The 22,146-nt window shown below is 36.2% G+C and overlaps 3 protein-coding genes across 3 annotated transcripts; 1 reads left to right on the top strand and 2 right to left on the bottom strand.

The window, feature by feature from the left end:
- Positions 1-3,269: 3,269 nt before the first annotated feature.
- LOC109811645 (uncharacterized) lies at positions 3,270-4,776 on the bottom strand. The gene is made up of 2 exons (XM_083064893.1): positions 3,463-4,776; positions 3,270-3,299 (listed from the first exon to the last, which is right to left on the bottom strand). The coding sequence occupies exons 1-2, from the start codon at positions 4,774-4,776 to the stop codon at positions 3,270-3,272; spliced, it is 1,344 nt and encodes a 447-aa protein (XP_082921019.1).
- Positions 4,777-9,317: 4,541 nt separating this feature from the next.
- On the top strand, positions 9,318-18,774 carry RAD5 (DNA/RNA helicase protein). Its single transcript, XM_020375382.3, has 20 exons — positions 9,318-9,994; positions 10,077-10,210; positions 10,310-10,445; positions 10,646-10,699; positions 10,790-10,915; positions 11,003-11,154; positions 11,351-11,435; positions 11,528-11,800; positions 11,946-12,092; positions 12,177-12,332; positions 13,194-13,261; positions 14,264-14,386; positions 14,459-14,558; positions 14,655-14,767; positions 15,664-15,942; positions 16,069-16,269; positions 16,565-16,658; positions 16,765-16,836; positions 17,571-17,669; positions 18,058-18,774. The coding sequence occupies exons 1-20, from the start codon at positions 9,527-9,529 to the stop codon at positions 18,178-18,180; spliced, it is 3,003 nt and encodes a 1,000-aa protein (XP_020230971.2). The 5' UTR covers positions 9,318-9,526; the 3' UTR covers positions 18,181-18,774.
- A 132-nt stretch (positions 18,775-18,906) lies between these two features.
- Positions 18,907-20,997, bottom strand: LOC109811585 (GABA transporter 1). The gene is made up of 4 exons (XM_020375367.2): positions 20,844-20,997; positions 20,612-20,742; positions 20,284-20,517; positions 18,907-20,022 (listed from the first exon to the last, which is right to left on the bottom strand). The coding sequence occupies exons 1-4, from the start codon at positions 20,995-20,997 to the stop codon at positions 19,642-19,644; spliced, it is 900 nt and encodes a 299-aa protein (XP_020230956.2). The 3' UTR covers positions 18,907-19,641.
- Positions 20,998-22,146: the final 1,149 nt, after the last annotated feature.

The raw sequence follows: 22,146 nt of genomic DNA, 5'->3' as shown, positions 1-22,146 counted from the left end.
TTATGTGTTTGTCCTTTCATTCTGTTGTAGATTTTAGTGTTAATGTTTGTTATGCATGATTGTTTTTTGTACACGTTGTTTGTGTTATATGTTGGTTTGTGGTATGTATTGTTTTGTGTTAGATGTTGATTGTTAGAATCATGCTTGAGTGGGTAAATATAGGGTACATCTTGTTGGGAGTGTGAGGAAGAGGTAACTCTGTATCTAGGTGGAAATCAGGCCTTATCTCAAAGTAAATTTAGGCAAAACTGACCATATCAGGGTTATGCGCCCGGCGCGCTTCACCTCGCGCCCAGCACAAGACTCGAATTGTGGTCTCTGGAACCCACCACGCCGGGCGCGTTTAACGCACGCCCGGCGAGATATCAGATTTTGAAACCTCGTTGATTTTTACTGATATTAAGCCCGGCGCATCTGTGTTAAGCCCGGCGCACCACATTCCTGACAGCCCATATTTATCTGTTTTCAATCATGTTTCTTTATGTTCTGTTGTATGTTGTATGTTTGTGTGCTTTATGTTGCATTGTTATAGTTCATTTCCGTGTGCATGCATGTTGTGCTTAATTTTGGTCTAAGGATATTCTCCATTTTTGCTATATTTGCTTGGTCATCACTGTGTATAATTTTTGTGCTCACCATGTTCTTTCATGAGTACACTCTGCAATCACTTCTGGTTACCAGGACTTTCAGGCGTATACTGGTTGGCCTGGGGACCAGGCTCCTAAGTTTGGGGGAGTGGAGCTGCTGAGGTTGATGGAGTTGATGATGGTGGAGCAGCTCTTGAGATGATGATGACCAGACCCCATAGATGGAAGCAGACGGAGCCTACCTTAGTTTACCTTTGTTATTGCAATTTACTTTTCTGTCTTTTATTTTCAGTATTTAACTGTTTTTATATATAGTCTTTTTGATGATTACTCTGTTGGTTCTTTTTGTGAATAGTCTGCCTTAGCATGGTTTTTAATCTTGTTGATACTTGTTTTGCTTGTGGTCGATTCTGGATTATAGTTTGCTTGATGTTTATGGTGTGTGTACCTTAGACATTTTCAAGTCACATTAGATCTTTAGTTCATGACTAGTTGCATACGGGTTTCAATGTTGATCATAGAACTGAGCTGAGTTTGATAGTTTGTGGATGCATAGCCGGGTGAGGTTTGAGCCCAAACACCAATGAGTAAACTACACTTAAGTTGCATGATAGACTTTGCTTGAGTTTCCCTGGTGGTTTGCTTATGTTGTGCATTTATATGATCAAGGCATTTATATTTCCATATTTTGTTAACCTTCTAAGCCAAAAAGCCATATCCACTTTCCACTTGACCCATACCTTCCTAAGCCTAAACACCACACCTTCCACTTATCCCAAACCATAGAAAAATTAACCATAACCCTTGCTTTGGTTAAGAGAGCAAACTGATGACATCAAATAAGTTTGGGGGAGTTGAAGAATGGGAAATTTTGGGAAGAAGAAAGTATGTGGTCAGCCATTACAAAACAAAATAAAAAAAAAAAAAAAAAAAAAAGAGAAAAACAAAGCAAAACAAAAACAAAAATATTAAGATGCAAAAATGTAAATATGCATCTCATAAAGGCTAATGGCTTGGATCAGGTAAAGGGCATGTGCCAAATTGTTGTAATGGGGTATGGAGAGGGACATCATTGTAAAATCTTATTTGCTCTCTTAAGCTATAGCACCTTCAATCTTTGAAAAACCATAAAACTGCTACCGCTTGACCCTGCTTGACCCAGATTGCCCTAATAAAGACCTTGTGATAAGTGTCTGCATTTGTTTTACCACTGGTTTCATTTGGAAACGAAGAGCAAAGTTGAATTATGTGGCGTGAGTAGTAGACTAGAGAGAAACACTCACCCTGATACACTAGTGTGCATAGAGAGAAACATTTTCCTAGTGAGGATGCATACACAGATAGTCATTACTCTTCTCAGCTCTTTGATCTCTTTTGAAACCTTTGTTTGCACCTTGTCATGTTCTATTGCAATAATTGTGATTGGAAATTCATCTGGGGTTCATGCTTGCGAAAAGAAGATACAAGTGAACTAGGATGTAGAAATTGACTCACTTGCATTGTTTGTTATCTGCTAGATTAATTACCTTTTGCTTGAGGACAAGCAAGGTTCTAAGTTTGGGGGAGTTGTTAAGTCTCAATTTTACCTCTTTTTGGATGAGGCTTATTGAACAAATTCCACTCATCCTTTGAACCATTGCAATATAATTGTTCTCTTTTTGGTTCATTTTGTGTGCAGATATAACTAACCCAAATTTAGCTAACAATACCTTAATACATCTCATTTTTTGTGCAGGTATTGAGCTAGAGACTTGAGGATTGAAGACCCATAGGATTGGAAACCAAAGAGGCTAAGGAGCAGAGAAGAGGTGTTGCGCCGGGCGCAATAAGACCTGCGCCGGGCGAGCAAAGCAGAGTATTTCGTCTCTGGAAACCAATGCGCCGGGCGCAATATGAATTGCGCCGGGCGCGTGTCTTAAGGCAGAAAGTTTGTTGGGAAGGCTTCGCGCCGGGCGCCAAGACTTACGCGCCGGGCGCGGAACCCTAATCTGATCTCCCAGGCCCGTATTTGAAGCCATTTTCGGGGGAGAAACCTCCATTCTCACATTGGGCGCCTCCAGGAGCTGCGGAAGGGATTCCCAGGGCTTGGGATCGTCCGTGTGCGGATCTTTCCTTCGGTTCTTCACTTCCTCTTCCATCTCTATTTTGTATTTGCCCTCTTTGTTGAGTGGTTTCACCCATTTTGTGGGGTTAGATGTAACCAACGTACTCTATTGTAATCTTTACGGTTTTAATGATGTATATACATGTTGTTTTATTTGTTGTTGTGTTTGTTTCTATTCTTAATGCTTGCTTTGGATTGATCACCCTTTGCATGATTTAAGGTTCCATGGGTATTGGAAAATAACCTTTGAAACTAGTTCTGAAACATATGCCTAGTGGTGATTGTATCTAGGGATAGAGCTTGACCCATTAGTAGTCTTAAACCCTAGCCCGTAATGCGGGTGTAGATATTGGGTACTCAAGGGATTGATATTCAATATCCGCATCTAGGCTCTTTCTCTAAGGGATTAGGTTTGAGTAAACTTATGGGTTGACTAAGCAATGAATTCAACAAGAGATTAAGGATACATTAGTGTTACGTTTGGTGAAATCTGACCCCCACAACCTCACAAAACCATTACCATTTCTACCCTTTTCCACTCACAAACCATTATTTATTTATAGCTTTCATTCCAGTAGTCATGCTCTTCGATTCATATACATGACGAACTACAATTTGGAATCATTCTTTAGTCACGAATAGTCATTAAATGCTTATTTTACCTTCTAATCCCTGTGGATACGATATTTTTACTACTTGAACGGCCGGTATACTTGCCGTGTTTGAGACCGTTGATGGAATTAAACTAAATTTCAATTATAACAAAAGTACTTCAACGGAAATCTCAACAGTCGTATCGAGACGGGGTAGCCGGAGGCTAGCAAAGTAACATTCCCTAGCCGCTTTCTGATCCGCATGGACCGTGATAATTCGGCCCGATTCAGAAGGAAATTTCATGGCTAAGTGCGAAGTCGACACGATAGCACCCAACCTGTTGAGGGACGGCCTTCCGAGAAGGATGTTGTATGACGTGTTGGCATGCACCACCACGTACTTGACCGGAATGTCTCGGGCTTCGGTACCGTCGAAGCAAAAACGAGTAGATAACTTGATATATCCTTTGGTTTGGACACGTTCACCTGAGAATCCAACCAAGGGCTCGTTGTAGGGGATTAGCTCAGCCTCCGGGATGCCAAGTTGCTTAAAGGTATTCCAGTAGAGGATATCGGCCGAGCTACCTTGATCGACCAACGTTTTCCGAACAATGCAGTTGTGGATTTCGACACTGATGACCATGGGATCGTCCTGGTCTGGATCAATACCTTTAAAGTCAGCTTCGGTGAAGGTGATGGTGGGCAGTCTCTGTCTTGTGCGTTCGACCGCGTGAACGGTCCGAACGGCTCGCAGATGTCTCTTTTGTGCTGAGGAGGTCGGGCCTCCGCCTGCAAATCCACCGGCGATAGTATTAATGACCCTTCGGGGTTGAGTTGTTGGTTCCTCTTCCTTTCGATCCCTTGACCGGCTTCGTTCCCTATAATGAAGCCTGTCGGATCTGTTTCGGTCGGACTGATCTTGGCGATGTCGACGATCGTCGTATCGGGGAGAACGAGGTCGATCGACAAATCGTTGGAGTTGCCCTTGTTTTATTAAATCTTCAATTTTGTCTTTCAGGGCTGCACATTCCTCAGTCGAATGACCCCGATTGCGGTGGTATCTGCAGGATTTGGTTGTGTCGGCACGCGGGGGAGTTGACGCTCGTTTTGGTACCGCCAGGACTTCCGCCGCAAGCGCTTGGTCCAGTACGGTCGATCGGCTGGCGTTCAAGGGAGTGTAGTGAGTGTATCTTGGTCCGCGAACGGGCTTTTCTCTTGGGACCAGGTCTTTGGGACGACTGCGGTAGGAGTTTTCGGTCGGCTTCTCGGCCTTGGGCGCTACCTCTGCCCTGGCTTGGTTGCGGAATTCCGCGAGCTCCTCCATTTGCATGTACTTGTCGGCGCGGCGTCTCAAATCATCCATGTCGGACGGGGGTTTTTTGCAGATGCTGTTGGCAAACGGTCCCGGCTTCAAAGCTGTAGTCAAATGATGAAGGGCGACGGCTGGATTGAGGTCTCGGATTTTAAGAGTCGCTTTGTTGAATTGGCTCATGAAGGTCCGAAGAGATTCCTTCTTCTCCTATCTTATACTCACCAACGCGAGGGAGGTCAAATGGTGGGGTCGGCTGGTGGCAAACTGGATGGTGAACTGAGATGCTAAGGTGTTGAAAGAGTCGATCGAGTTGGCCGGGAGACGAGTGAACCAACTCAATGCTCTTCCCTTCAACGATGTTGGGAAGATTCGGCATAAGGCAGCGTCGTCTGTGGTGCTGAGGGTGACTTGGGTGAGAAAAACGTCTACGTGCTCGTCGGGGTCGGTAGTCCCGTCATATTTATCTATCGGAAGGGACTTCCAGTGATCAAGAAGAGAGGATTGCATGATGTTAGAGGTAAAAGGATGTCGGTGTGCTCCAGCCGGCGGAGCATACGCAGGTCGGCCGGCTACTTGGGCAGCCGAACCATGGTTTCCTGGAGCTATAGTGGAAGTATGGTGGAGAGAAGTGTGGTGTTCGAGCGAGTGGAACGACCCCTGGGTGTGAGTCAGCTCGGAGGGCTTCCATGTGGGATCTTTTTGGTTTTTGAGGGTAGCATTCTCTTCCCTCAAGGCTGCCATCTCTCGGGCGTCTTTCTCTCGTTGCTGTTTCATGGCGGCCATTTCCTCCTTTAGTTGTCGTACCATCTCGGTCATGTTAGTCTCGTCAACCGTCTCGGCGTTGTCCGCCTCAGATTGGTGTTCATCTTCGGATCGGTGATCTTCGGTGTGCGTTTTTCTTGTCTTTGCCATATCTTGTGCTCAGTTCGTCTTCTTCAAAAGCTATCGGTTCAGCCCCACGGTGGGCGCCAAAATGTACCAGTCAAAGGGTACACTCGTAATCTTCAAGTGGGAATAGGGCCGAACGAGAACTCCAGATGGATGCTTCAGAGGGGGGAGGTACCTGCAAAAGGTACTCCGACGCTCAAGTCAGGACAAACACGAATATCTAGGATAATAATTTAACAGTGACATACCTCGCTACGTGTGACCTATTTATAACACCTGACATGGGCCTGAGCGTAGTGGGCCTTCTCTGACACTCACCAAATTAGGTAATACGATGTTAATCGGCGGGTTAGGCCTTAATTGTGCTTTGTCCCTTGTTAATCATGATCGCTATTCTAGTTACTCAATGTTGACTTTTGGCCGAGCCGGTACAAAACGACCGAAACATTTTCTCTCGGCTTCCGGCCGAGCCAATAGGGGTGGAGTACAACTTTCAATTCCTTGCCGAGCCGAATTGGTATCTAGGCTGCGTCGTGTTACGTGTCGATCCACGTGGCCGATCCACGTGGTCGATTCATGTGGTCGGGCCGAGGTGATGTTTGGGCCGCGTCAATATCTGATAGGTCATGACGTGCCGATCCACGTGGCCGAGAGGGTCCTTCCGGTACACACGACAAATGTTATTAATGGGTACTCAATAGGTCCCAATCCAAGTGTAAAGTTTTTATAACGTTTCATGTTCATTATATTAACTTGCATAATGTTTAATGGTTAATGCTCATTTGTTGCATCTTTAATTTTCAGTTGTACCAGTTATATTTGGGTGCTGATTTTCGGCTCTCAACGTTGGATGAACGTTCAAATTATAAATAAAAGTGGTTTTACAATTTACATTTTTTCTCATTACTTTTTTTCTTCTTCTCTAACGTTTTTCTTCCTAATGTTGGTGTGTCATTTTTTGTGTTGATGGATATACAATTTCTTAACTTTTACATCTAGTGTTCCGATTTCATTACTCTTAAGTTTATGTTTTGTGCTTTTAGATATAGTGTTTTTACACTTTCATCTTGTTTTTTTGCATTCTTATCAATTTCACTTGCTTCTTTGTATGTTATTTCCTTTAGTTTGATCCCATTTTTTTTCTATGGTTCAATTTCATTCATGTGTTTTGTGATTGTTGTTTCTATTTATTTATTTTTTCCACTTTTGGCTATCATTGGGTTTTGATCTTGGTTGATGCATATTTTGAATTATTGCAATTAAAGAGTGTTATGCAGTTGCTTAGCTTATTAAATTTGACAATCGGTGTCAAAAGTTTATAGATACATATATTTTGAAGCTTTTTAAGTGATTCAAGTAGTCTAAAGTCTAAACAAGTTGTTGGATATTGAAAAATATATTATAATTTGGTTCAACTAGATGTCAAAAGAATATCACTTATTTATTGGTTTTTAAAGACTATTCAAGCTATTAAAAATAATGTTACATATCTTGATAAAAAAAAGTTTGTTTTGATAAATTTTTACATTAAAGATAAATTAGTTTGTGAAACATAGATAACAATGATAAATTAAATTATAATGTACAAAATTTATTCCAACAAATTTAATATTGATTCTCACTAAACCAAAATCTAAGTTGACGTGTTAAAGATTTTATATGTTGTTCCTTTATATTTACATTCCAAATAATAAGAGGTTTATTTAAACCTATAACAGTTAATTGGTAAAATCCTTAACTCCCTACTTGATAGAGGGGATGAAATGGAGAGAATGGCAAGGAATAGGTGAGAATTATTTTGATAAAAAATAGGTAGAAAACAGAGTATAATATAATAAAATTATAATTGATTGGTAGAGTAAAATTATGTGAGAAATAAAGATTAATTGGTATTTTAAATTTGTACTTTATTGAGTTAAAATTTTATATAAAAATAAATAATATATAAAATTACCATTTTAACCTTTGATGTATTAATGTACGTTTTTTTTTTTATGTAGACAACACGTGAGGATAATAACATATTAGAATATAGTGTCATACACAACATATTTAAATATGAGATATCTATAATGAAATATAGTCTTATATATTCAATTACGATATACCATAACGAAAGTAAAAACTAGTAAATAGTCATAAGAAGTTGAACAAAAGAGAAGAATATTAATATTTTTAAATATAATTTTACTCAAATCCTCTAATTTTTTTAGGTAATTACTGTTAATATGGATATTACATAAATTTCACTTAAAATCTCCCTTTTCTTTTCTTTACTAAGCAAGATTGTCTTTTTATTGTTTCCCTCAAATCCACTCCCCTTCCCACTCATCCCCTCAAATTCATTTGTATTAAGCAAATAGTAAAACATATATGTCGATATGTCAATTGTCAAAAACATGAAATAAGTCAATTAGGTTTCAAAATATAATTTTACAAAACAAAGAATTTGTATTGCATTTTGTCAAAATTACAAATATTCAAACAAGTATAAATTTTGACTTTGAATATGTAGCCTCCTTCTTCAAAGTTTATATACTACGTATTTGAACTTGTACACATCTGAATAAAAAAAAAACTGTTAAGGAAAAAAAAAGTAATATTTTATCTGTGTGAATCCCATATATAATGTTTGTATTTCAATCAGTAAAATTAACAAATAATATTAAATTTGTAAAAAAAAAATAGAATTTAATTAATGTTAAGGGAATGCTAATAAAATCGATTAATTATAAATCTAATATATACATATTATAAAGAAAATATATTTTGGTAATCATTATTTGGTTTTCACTTTTTAATGAATGATTATACTCCTTAAATGTAGAAAAAAAATCTTATATATTCATTAAATATTTATGTATAACTTTTAATATTTGTTTGTGTGTAATTATTAGAGACAAAAATGTCTCGATCTCTCTAATAAAAAATAATATACATGATATTGTCATGGCTAAAAATAATCATTTAATTATCATATTTACTTTGAATATTAGTTTTTGTATGTTATATTACATTAAGATTAATTTCTATATAAAAAATGCAAATTTCAGTCCTATTATTATTTTTATTAATACATAATATTCCTTGTCATTGTATGAAAACCTTCTTCAAATTATCTTCATAATAACTAAATTCATGAATTGACCTCCAACAATGATTGAAAATAGTCGCTAATCTACAAAAAGTAACTATTAACAAGTGCGTGGAAGGAAATAAAACACAAATGAAGAAAGTCATATAGTAATGGTTGAAAAACTTGCTTTCTTTAGATAGTTCATATTGTTTGCAAGTATCATTGTCACAAATCACGTAGGTGAGTTTAATTTTGCCAGAGGTTGTGTTGAATACCTCTTTGTCTAGATGCACACCTTGGTTCCTTTAATCACCAAATTCGCCCATGGGTCATGCTATCACACACACTTTTGTGACTGTGTTAACATCTCAATAACTTTTATCAAAACAAATTATGACAACATTTGCTTCTTTGTTTCACTTTTTTTTTTAATAAACTTTTATTTATTTAATAATAATATATACATATAATTTGATACATGAATGAAACTTATATTAGTATACATTATTTAAATCAAATGTAACTATAACCATTATTATTTACGACTCAACTTTTTTTTTCACGTGAAACTGTTATGCATGACTCCATTTTCTTTTTCCTTAGTTTATAAAATTATATTATCATATTATTATTATTTTCTAAAATAAAATAAAAAGAGTTACAAAATAATTTTTCTCACTAGTTATTTTATTTATTTATTTAAGGTCACTATTTTATATAACAAGAGAAATGTGATAAATGAAACAGGAGATATTAGATATGGCGGGAAGGCAAGGCAATGACCACGTGCGTCTCGCGTGGACTCCCGCCAAGTAAGTGTAGAAACGGAGACTCGTTCGTTAATCACTATCACTCATCCTCGCGCCTCTCTCGTAATTTATGAATTTCACACTTTTTCTTCTTCCCTTTCAATTTTCCAAACCCTTGGCGCCAAACTAGCAGGTTAGGGTTAGGGTTAGGGTTCCAATGGGAAGCAAAGACAGCGACCACCACTTGTCCACCGTCCGATCCATCGTCGGTTCCGAATTCACCGACATGGAAATCATCAGAGCCCTACACATGGCCAAAAACGACGTCACTGCAGCAATCAATATCATCTTCGACACGCTCACACCCTCAAAATTCAAACCCACTCGCCCCAGCAATCCGCAGCCGGTTTCTCCTCCAACACCCTCCTCTCCCGCCGTCACCGTCGCCGCCAACTCCAACCATAGTGACGGCGAAGGACGCAGCGTTAATAACCGCGATGATTGGTGGTTCGTGGGTTGCGGCGAAATGACGGGTTTGTCCACGTGTAAAGGGAGGACTTTAAACTGCGGCGAAACGGTGGTTTTCAAATTTCCGACGAAGACGCTCTCGGCTTCGCCTAAGGGGTTCGGACGTGCAGCGACTTGTTCGGAGATAGTTCGATTCTCCTCCGAAAGAGCTGGGGAGGTATTACGCAACGACGTCGTAACGTAGCTAGCGGTTGTTCAATTCAAATTGTGGTTTGAATAACGGTGTTTTGGTTTCGCAGATTGGTAGAATACCGAACGAATGGGCTCGGTGTCTTTTGCCTCTTGTGCGGGATCGTAAGGTTAGAATTGAGGGGCAGTGTAAATTCGCACCTAATGTTTTGGGCATCATGGACTCCATTATTTTGTCGGTGAGGTATACTTCGCATTGTTTATGGATGAAATTTTATGGTTTGCAGTGAATTTTTTTGATGGTGAAAACTGAATTCGGCTTTGTTTATGGGATCTGTGTCAGTGTATTTATCAACAGTTCGCTGTTTGGCAAGCATCACCAGGTTTCTCTCAAGGATGCTGCCAACTCCACGGATGAGTCAGTGTTTCATCCGCTTCCAACTTTGTTTCGGTTGCTTGGCCTAAACCCTTTTAAGAAGGTGGTTGTTGGTCCTGTGTCACCTGTTTTTCTTTGCTATTTTTCCTGAACATATTTAATGTAATTGGTATATTCAGTTTGAAGCTATATTTTCTTACTGCCTGTGTGGAGTTAACTTATGTTGTTGGATAAGGTAACTCTCTAGTAAGTCAGCAGAAAGTTTTACTTAGTTATTGACTTGCATCATCACTTGGTTTTTAGGCAGAGTTAACTCCTGGTGATTTCTATTCCAACAAGCGTCCTCTCAGCCAAAGGGTACAAAACTGTGGATTTAATTGCTTTGTGACTATTTCTGCAATCAATTTTCATGGTGCCTTTGTTTAATAGGAGAGATATTCTCTTCAGGTCCCATCACTACGTGCCAAGTCTGAGTATCCTTCTCAAAATGGTCACGAGAATGACAATGAAGATTCCATTTCAGAAATTGATGTTGAGAACATTGTTGGTGTTGGATCAAACTCAGAGTTAGAGGTGCTGTATTCTGATGGCAACATGCACTGTTCTACTTATTCTTATAAATGGTGGTGCAATAATCTTTAACAAGATATTGTTGTTCAGGAAATGGATCCCCCTAGTAATCTTCTGTGTGAACTGAGGCCCTATCAAAAGCAAGCGCTTTATTGGATGATACACATGGAGAAGGGACAAGCTATGGATGAGACAACAACAACCCTCCATCCATGTTGGGAGGCATATCACCTGGCTGACAAGTATGTCTGTGTTTATCTGATATCATGGTTTTAAATTGTAGTTGCATTGTGACTACCAAATTGTGGACAAATGCATTAGATGTGGCCGTTATTGCGGTTGTGAACCCCAATTTAAAACCATGTTTAACACACACACACACACACACAGATAATCAATGAGTGATTTTGATTAAGTATTTGTGCTTGTACTTGTTAGGAGGGAGCTTGTTGTTTATTTGAATGCATTTTCTGGTGAAGCCACAATAGAATTTCCTAGCACCCTTCAAATGGCCAGAGGAGGAGTATGTTTCTTAAGGAGTTAACCCTGGAATTTTTTCTTGCTTTTGCATGTAGTTCAATGTTTGTAATGTATTATTTTATTGTGGATATGAAGATTTTGGCAGATGCTATGGGGCTTGGAAAGACCATCATGACCATATCCCTTCTCCTTGCCCATTCAGGAAAGGGTGGACAAATAGGAAGTCAACCCATAACCCAGACCTTTATTGAAAGCAGTGATGTTAGTGATACAGTGCACAATTTTTCAAGCATAGCCAAGAAGGCAAACAAGTTTGCTGGTTTTGATAAACTGGGGAAGCAAAAGAATGCTCTAACAAGTGGTGGCAACTTGATAATATGTCCTATGACTCTTCTTGGGCAATGGAAGGTATTTGAGCTGTCAACTTTTGCATATTTAGCTGTCTGGTTACAGCATTTCTTTACTTGAAAGTTAGTATCACACTATATTCAGTTAAGGGATGTATAGAGTTAGTCAAATACTTTATAGTTCTGAACATTTCACATTTCTCCAGGCAGAGATTGAAACTCATGCACACCCCGGGTCTCTGTCTCTATATGTTCACTATGGACAAAGTAGGCCAAAAGATGCAAAAAGTCTTGCTCAAAGTGATGTTGTAATTACTACATATGGAATCTTGGCCTCTGAATTTTCTAGTGAGGTAGTTGAAACTTGTTTGTCATCTATTTGCTTCATTTCTTAAGACTTATCAACTGCTGCATCTTTCTATCTATCTGATGTACAGAATGCAGAGGATAATGGTGGGCTCTTCTCAATTCGGTGGTTTAGAGTGGTTCTTGATGAAGCACATACCATAAAATCTTCTAAAAGCCAAATTTCTATGGCAGCTGCTGCTCTAATTGCTGACAGACGTTGGTGTCTAACAGGCACTCCTATCCAGGTGAACTATAATTATTTCTTACTCTTATTTCATGGCTGACAACTTTCTTTTTGGTATTTGTGGATTTATTAGCTAATTGATTTACCAAGAAATGGAGAATAAGAAATTTCACTCTAATCCTAAAATTTTACAGAAAATCACTACAAAATGCATTAACTTGATATGCTAGAAATCTTTGATTGCTCTAATATTATTTTGTATGATTAAGCTTATGAAATCATTAATTAGCTTTGACAGTGCCTTATGTGGTTTCCATCTTTGAGTTGTACAATTAGAATCTGTCCACGACATTGTAGTATCATAATTGATGAGGTTTTGCTCCTTCATGGTATGAGTCATCTTGCATCCTGGCTCAGTTGCATATTAATTTATTATTCATGTTTATATCAGTGTTGAATTGGACATGGTGTTTAAGCATGATAACCCTTGGTCTGTATTTCACATGTACCTTTCAATGCTGTCAAACCTTTAGTTTCTGTTTGGATAAACTTTGACTCTATTTAGATAAACTTCTCCATAAGCATTTCTAGGATATGAAATTTAAAAGAAAAAATGATATAAAGTTCTCCATAAGCTAAAATTAGCTTATATATAAGTTAACAAATATATTTTGGAGAAACTAATATGATTGAGCTTATAGAAATTAGTTTATGCACAAATTAATGTGAAAAGCTTTCTCCTTTAAGTTAAAAATCAGTTTTGGGATTTTTTCAGCAATTTCCAAGAGAGTACGTACTTCAGTTTTTTCTTGCAACCTGCTGTTCATGTATTTGTATTGGTGGCCTATTTTGGACTAGTCACGAGTCTCATGACAGATGTAGTTTTTATGCTTCCTGACATGGAGCCCTTTTTAATCTACAGAACAGCCTTGAGGATATTTATAGTCTTCTGCGGTTTCTGAGAATAGAGCCTTGGGGTCATTGGGCCTGGTAAGTTTATGTCTTTCTTTGTGTTGGATATGATATCTCTTTTGGATTATGTCCAATGTTTTCTTCTATTTCCCCCTTTTTCTCATCATTTTTTTTATTTAACTTCTGAAGGTCATTTTTGGATGGTGATGGTGAATAATGCTAGGTTTTGATTTTGATTTTTTTTTTTGGGGGGGGGGGGGGTGGATATGGTTTTAAACTCTACTTTTGATTCCATGTATCTAACAGCATTTAGAAAATTCTACAATTTAGGGAAGCAGCTTTCAGATATTTCCTTCTGAGGATTGTAACAAATAACAATGATAACAAGACTTGTACATGAAGTTTATAATTTTGTAGCATAAATCTTGTATAAGCTTAAGACAAGTGGTCTGACTGTCCTTTTTTACTTTGCTTTCCAAATTTCTGTTGGTTGATGATAGAATCAACTGGTAAAAAGAGAGATCGTGAAAGAAAGAAACAGAGAAAAAAATGTCTGCAAGGTTTTTATTGACCCCCTCGTTGAGCCACGCCAATGTTCAATCAAATTCAGTACACAAGGCAATTTCGAGAGTGCCCTCTCTCCCTGATTACAATCCTCTGTCCCCTCTCTCTTCCCTTATGTCTTCCTATTTATACAGTATAACAGTCCCTACAGAACTGTTATCAGTTAATTATTAAAAATAACTAACTGCCTCCCTTTTCCCTCCTAACATAGACTTGTTTAACCATAGGTCTCCTATCAGTTGATTACAATGGTATCTGTTGGTGAAGAATTCTATTTATGATTTGATTGGGTTTTTTAGAATAATTTTTCTAGTCAAAATCTGTGTAACATAATTGGAGTATGAAACCAAGTTGGATATCATGAATGTTTAGCGTAGTCATCTAATGCAAAATATTTGTTGTGGGTAGACATTTTATTTTAAGTAACTGTGATTCTGTTTATTACTTTGATTGTTTACTCTTTTTGTGTATGTGGATGGAGTACTGGACTGTGAAGATTTGTTTTATATGATTCAGGTGGAACAAACTTATTCAGAAACCATTTGAGGGCGGTGATGAAAGAGGGCTGAAGTTAGTTCAATCAATTTTGAAGCCAATCATGTTGAGGAGAACCAAACATAGCACAGATCGAGAGGGAAAGTCAGTAAACTGGTCAAAGACCTTTGCTATTTTAACATACAATTTATTCTATTAACTTATAATTTCTTGCAGGCCCATCCTAGTTCTCCCTCCAGCTGATATGCAGGTAATTTACTGTGAACCCACAGAAGCTGAAAAAGACTTTTATGAAGCCCTATTCAAAAGATCTAAGGTATTCTGGATTTCTAATCTAAATTTAATAATTTCACCTTACATTTTGGCACTGAAACAGTCACATTGATCCAACCTTTTTATGAAATTTATGCAGGTAAAGTTCGACCAGTTTGTTGAGCAAGGGCGTGTTCTTCATAATTATGCTTCAATATTGGAGTTACTTTTACGTCTTCGGCAATGTTGTGATCATCCATTTCTTGTAATGAGGTATGATGTCATACATTCCTGTTGGTATACATGATTATTGTACCAAAATTCTGCTGCCAGAACAACTTACTGTAATTGGAAGCATCTTGTCTGGTCATTTTTTGGTCTGGTTTGGTTAATTTTCAATTTCAGGAGAAATTTCAGTAGAAGAGACCTAAAATTTATATATGAACTCTGGCCTCTGAATTATATTGTATAGTAGTTACAATTTCCAAGTTGAATTTAGGAGTGGTAAGCTTTAGCATACTAAAATTGATCAGGATGATAATCCAATGATGAGATGTTGGATGATGGCAACATTGTGGAGGCCGGAAAGTGAAAACCAAAATCAATAACTCGAAAGTCGTTTTACATAATAGGTGTAATTGTAAAATTTTCTTTCTGACTTCACCTAAATTTTATTAATTTCTGAAACTGAAGACTATTAAGGAGAGAAAAATAAAATTTATCTGTACTAATCGAATTTGGAGGGGCATGGATTTTTAGAATGGAACATTAAGTCAGTACTTTGGTTGGTAATAGAATTGAAACTAACAGGTCTGTTTTTATAAGACTTTCTAAAGTTGGTGGCCCCTGCTCATTTAATTTTCGGGCTGTGGGTTCATCACAAACTTGTTTTATTTCTTGATATCCATATATATAAGATTTTTTTTTACTTTGTAATAGTTTGGTGTCTTTGATTGCATCAGAACAATATGCTGCATAGAAATGAGTTTGTTGTTGCATAGGATGGTTTTCTTAGCTTTGCTTGATGTTTGTTGGGAAGTTTGTTTGATGTAATGTGATTGAACTTTGAAAAACACTCGTGATTATGTTTTCTTTGTCGCTTGTACCTTTAAGTTGTCTTCTCTTCAAAAGCCTTAGCTTATTATCATGGTAACAATTGATTCATTTAGTCGAGGTGATACCCAAGAATTTGCCGATCTGAACAAACTAGCTAAGCGCTTCCTTAGAGGAACCTATAATGCTTCAGAAGGTGAAATAAAAGACGGACCTTCACGGGCTTATGTTCAGGAAGTTGTTGAAGAGCTACGCAAAGGGGAGCAAGGAGAGTGTCCAATATGTCTTGAAGCATTTGAAGATGCAGTGTTGACACCTTGTGCTCACCGCTTATGCCGGGAATGCCTCTTGGCAAGTTGGCGAAATGCTACTTCTGGTTTATGTCCTGTTTGTAGGTATTATCAAGCTAACCTATTAGAATATTGGATACCTTCTATTTAACTTTGACTGAAGAAGTTTAAAATTGTCTTTATTGCAGCAGTTATGTTACAAATTCTAAACAATATTGTTTCTTTTTACAGGAAAACGATTGGCAGGCAGGATCTTATCACTGCCCCTACTGAGAATCGGTTTCAGGTGGATATTGAGAAGAACTGGATAGAGTCGTGCAAGGTGACTGTTCTTTTGAATGAACTTGAAAATCTCCGCTCATCTGGCTCCAAAAGCATTGTTTTCAGCCAGTGGACTGCTTTTCTCGACCTCTTGCAGATTCCCTTCACTAGGTAAGATTTGTTGCTGGTGGAATCATATCATATCATATTCTAGGAAAGATGCTGTTGTTGTGGGAGAGAATCTGCGTGAATGTGAATTCTTCATTGTGTTGCAATATTACAATTCTTTCTAAGTTGATGTCTGCTTTGACGATTGCTATGATCTTGCAGCATGCTTCATCTGTTCCTTTAAAACCGTTAATGCCATTATGAGTGTAAATGTGTGATTACCTTTTTATTGGTTTAACACATTTTTGCAATGAACAATACCGATGAGGTTTGTTTCTTTGTGACTTTACACGTACAGGAGTAACATTTCATTTGTTCGTCTTGATGGGACTTTGAATCTGCAGCAGCGGGAAAAAGTAATCAAGCAATTCTCAGAAGACAGCAACACCCTGGTCTTGACATACTTCCTCATGCATTTGTTTCAGATCTAGACAGTTTAGTGAAACTGGTTCAATGCATTAACTATTTATAACCATCAGTACTTATTTCTTGCATCAGGTCTTGTTAATGTCATTAAAAGCTGGTGGAGTGGGTATAAACCTAACAGCCGCTTCTAATGCTTTTGTCATGGTAGGTGCAAACTGTTTTTTAACCAAATCACACGGGGATAAAGTGTAATAAATTTGAATTCGGATAATTGGATTTCTATTAATATTGGGTATGATCCGCATGATGTGAGTTAATCAAATTGATTGTGCAAAAAACTCATCCTCGACAAAGTTATTATTACCAGCATTGGGTGCATCTAAGAAGTCAAAAAGTGACCAAAATCACATGATCTTTAGTGGAGTGTATAATATATGCTCTCCCTACATTATTAAAATAAAAATCTTCATTACCCACTACCCAGACAATTACAACTTACCAAATGTGTACTTTTGTTGCTTTTATACAGCATTTTAAAATTTTAGGAACAAACACATTACATTACCTTGTCTCAAGTTATCATTGAGGATTAATTAGTCAGAGCAAAATATTTGCATCACGTTGTAATTTAAAGATTCAAGATTTAAAAACATCTTGTTTAGGGTGACACTATTCAAATTTAAATTATTACTGCTCAGCATTCACTAATTCTTTTACTGACTTCTGTATAAATTTATAACAATTATTATTTTGTATTCTACAGTAATTAGTTGTTTTAGATTAAAAAATTAATCTATACAATATATAGGAGTAAATAATTGTCATGCATATAGATTTCAGATAGCCGCATCAGAATGTTTTATGAATAACCTATCCAATATACAGTGACATTATTATTGACATTTGGAAAATATTTTTTAATTTTTCACTTTGGACAGGACCCATGGTGGAATCCGGCTGTTGAGGAACAAGCTGTCATGCGTATACATCGCATTGGACAAACAAAGAAGGTGGCTATTAAAAGGTTTATTGTGAAGGTACATTTAATATCCCATTTTTTGAAAAACTTGCGCATATTTAATCTGGTCCAGTTAATTGCTTCACTTAGTACAAGAAACCTGGTAGCGAACTGGTGAAGTTTTTGTGACGAAGCTTCTGGCTGAACCGGACTGCTACCTTTTTATGAAAATATTTGTTCTATAATATTTTTTTTAAAGGAAGTGCTAAAAATTTAATTAGGGCAATGCTTGCTGTATGAGATTGCTTTGTTGAAGAGAGTTAATTTGGATAATTACGTATCACTTGTCAGCACGTCTGTTTGGTGTCTATCACCAAATTATGTGAATTTTCACCTTGGTATCACTATCAAGTATTAACTTATTGTTGACTTGAATGTGGCATTTGTTCTCATGTTTAACACTGCAGGGGACAGTTGAGGAGAGAATGGAGGCAGTGCAAGCACGTAAACAACGAATGATTTCTGGTGCCTTGACTGATCAAGAAGTTCGAACTGCTCGGATTGAGGAGTTAAAGATGCTTTTTACTTAGACCATTGAGGCAGTACAAAAAGACATGTTTGCTTGCTGTTAGGTGCACCATCACTTCCACATTTTTTGCTTCTCCTGGTTTTCTTTTGTTCTCAAGGGCTGGTGATCTGCAAGGTAATTGTGACTTGTAACATGAAGGTGCTTCTTAGGCAGCATGTGTGCCAGGGACTCGTTATAGCTTGCAACTTACATAGCAAGATCAAGTTTAGTGCATGTCTTGATCAACACAATGCTCGAGACAGGCTGTTTGGAAGGGGAGGGGCAATTTAGATGAACATCTTTGATGTATATGGAGATATGCTATTGTTATGCTATGCTATGTTTGAGAGAGGGGAACGAGTGGAAAGAGAAGAAATGGAGGGACTTATTTCCCCTAGTTTGATATTTAAGTTAAAAAAATAAGGGGAATTCCCTTCATGTTTGGGACTTAAAAGTTAAAATGGAGGGAAGGATAAGTTATAAATTTAGATTTACAATACGGTTTTGTCAATCTTAAATTATGTCGAGTGTATATATGTAATTCAACAACTGTTTAATTAAAAATGAATTCTTTCGTCTAACCCCAATTCGGAGGTGAAGAATTTTTGGGTAGACATATTTGCTCTGTATCCTTTCTTCCCATAAAAAAAAAAAGAAAAAAGAAAAGAGCAACCGTTACACGCTTACAATACATCTTCCATGTGTACTTTTTATTTTAATATGGAAATATCTCCATAGTTATACATAAATTATCTCCATATTTAAACTTTTATATTTTAATTAACCAAGTTATAATGGTGTTAACGCGTGAGAATTCAATTACAAGATCTTTAAAACTCAATAAGATTCGTTATAAACAACTACTCGTTATACTTTTATCAATTAATTTTATTTGATTTAATTATTTTTTTATTTTTATAATTTTATAATTTTTATCTTTTAGTCCTATTAATTAAAAAGGTTCTATTTTTAGCTTTTTATATATATAATTTTTTTTTTGTCTCTGTTAACCTCTGCCTTCTACTTTTATAGGAATTAAAAAGGAAAGTTTATGTAATTATATTAACTAAAAGGAAACAAAAAATTTTGTATGTATAAATTAAAATGAAATATTTTTAATTAAAAGGACTAATAAGTAAAATTCATGAAACTATAAAGATTAAACGAGTAATTAAATCATTTTATTCTAACTCAATTATTTATAATTCAAATATTACTGTAATAGTTATGACAATTTAAAAGGAAAAAAAAGTTAAAATATTGTTACATAGTAAAGTATACTTGGAGTCAATTTAGTATTCTTAAGATTAATTTTTGCCCATTTAAAAATAATATTTAATTAATAAAAAATTATGTTTTACGAACACAAATTAATCTTTAAATTTCAACTTTAAACCCTAATACTTGATCATGAATAAAAAAAAAGTACAAACTTAAATATAACATACAACATACTCAAGGATGGTGACATAGACCAATCCGATTATACATTAGCGAATAATTGATAAGTTTTGGCATCAAGAACTATCTGCCTAACTGCTGCAACTGCTGCTATAGCTGCCAATATTGAGAAAGCAATAACAATAGTTACGTTCAACCAGAAAATGGGGCTTCGCTTGGATGGCTTAAATGTCACATTAAAGAAAATCATTGGCAAAATGAAGTCAAGTGGCATATAACAAAATGCTCCTATTAGCGAGTTTATGTCCCCAAAAAAGGGAAACATTGCTGCTATAGTAGTTGCAGTAACTACAGCTAATGATCGAGAAATCAATCTTGGAATTATATTGCGAGGAGAAAACTCGGGGCTTTCTGCGTCTCCAAATATTTGCTCTAGTATTACATTTGTTGGCTGCAAATACTCCTGCACCAAATGTTACAGTTCAATGGTGAACTAAATCCTATTTGAGGTAAAGAATGAGCATTTACTGTTTTTGGATTATGATTTAAAATTCATGGTTTGAGATCCAAAATTATGTTCAAAAACAACATAAAAATGATTTGTCAAACATGTTATTGAGTATTAAATTCAGTCTACACTCTCTTAACTCATGTTTGGTGTGTGTAAACTGTGACCAAAACATGCACTGAGGAGTGCTATAATGGGAATTAGGATGTTACTTACCACACCATTAGCTGATAGTTGGGCTATTGTGCAAATGTTGGGCATATAAATTAACCACTTAGGAGCCAAAGACTTGTTATTATCTATGAAGTTGCTAAAAATGAGGCCCTCAGCTTGATTTCCAAATGCCCAATAGCCAGAGATGGCTACGCTAAAGAAACTGAATGCAAGTACAGCATAACAAACACATAGTCCTTTCAGCATTTTCCCTTTAATTGGTGGTGCTAATGTTGCCTGTAGCCAAAGAAAGCGCAAACACATACTTTGATGGCATGCATATATTAAGAAGTTTTATATATAAGAGGGAACTCATCTGGCTGTTTCAAACCTGAATTTCTGGAATTATTCCGCTGCCACAAGTGTTGGCAATGATGGCAATGGCATTAGAGATTCCGAATAACCGATTTGCTGTATCACCTTTTACAGAATAATCCTTTTCTGGTCCATTTGATGAGTTTCCTAAATAAATAAACATTTGGAAAATTCAGAGAAAAGAGCACTCAATTGTAAGCATAGGTGCTAATTATTTAACTGGATTAATAATGAGGGAAAGGAAATACCAATATATATGGAAGCTGCAGTAGCACAAAGGCTATAGATTAAGCACATGACCAAAGACACCACATTAATATGTCTCAATGAGTGGAAAGATGGAATTTGTGCCAAAATCAGCATGAAGCATCCAAATATCACTACAAACTCATAAAGCTTCATAGTCCCATTTGGATTTGACAGCAGATAAATTGTCTGTAGTTGATGATACCATTAGGAAAAGCTATGCAGAATCAGTACATATTGGTCCATGTCTACATACTCATGCATTGAACATTTTTTTTCCTTTTGAAATTATGAAATTTTCATTTTTAATAAATATTCACTAACTTATTTTTCTAAAATGTAAAAAATAATTTGATATATTAATAGAAAGTTATTTTCCTTTTTTTTTTATACATTTTATAAATAGTAAATAACTCTTATTATTATTATTTTCATGCAAAATCTTACCCTCAAACATATGTTCAAAATCACATTTTTAAACTTAAGATCAAATAAAAGTGAGATGATATATACAGACTATACATATCCTAACAAAAGTTGTTCATTTCTTGATACAAGAGGGTGTAAATTATTTAACTATAAATGAAATGTTAGCAAGACATTCTCTAACACATTTATCTTAATACATTCTCTTATTAGTTATTGGTTAGAATTTATTGAAAATCATAAAAGAGTGTATTTAAAAGAGTGTGTCATAGAGTGTTTTTAGAGTTCTAGTATTTCTCTTAATTGTAATATCTAAATTAACAATGCTCACACCGTCAAACTTTTAAAACTTTATTTTCTGAATAAAATTCATCATGCATATTTGTTTGGTACTCTTTATTCTGATATAATTTTAAGAAAATATGAAATAATTTTTAAAAACACAAATAAAAATTAATTGAGTTTAATTCAAATAATTGAGTAAAATGCATGAATTGTTATAATCTCCTAATACGAAATTTGACTTTAATGGATAAAAAATAAAAAATGTATTTAAGTATTATACAATAAACTTTAGTTTAATATATTAGAAATAAAGGGATAAAAAATGTATAGTGATATGCACTAACCTTCATGCATTGTCCCCCAAGAATAGCACAAAGCACTTCATTATTATAGCACATTGCAAATTGAATTGGCCCCACAAAAAATCGACCCCAACGTGGACCTTCCAAGGTTAATAATATTGATACATCAGTTCTGAGCCCATTTGGTCAAACATGAGTATGAGTTGGTCCTAAAACTTAATAAACGTAGAAAAAGTTTTCAGATCAATCAGCTAGTGAGATGAGGAGTGAGGACCACCATGTTTGTATAGAC

Source organism: Cajanus cajan, chromosome 10 (assembly GCF_000230855.2).
Source record: "Cajanus cajan strain Asha chromosome 10, NIPB_CcT2T_4, whole genome shotgun sequence".
NCBI classification, from domain to species: domain Eukaryota; kingdom Viridiplantae; phylum Streptophyta; class Magnoliopsida; order Fabales; family Fabaceae; genus Cajanus; species Cajanus cajan.
Note: the sequence above shows the minus strand (reverse complement) of the source record. Positions and strands in the feature narration are given on the sequence as shown.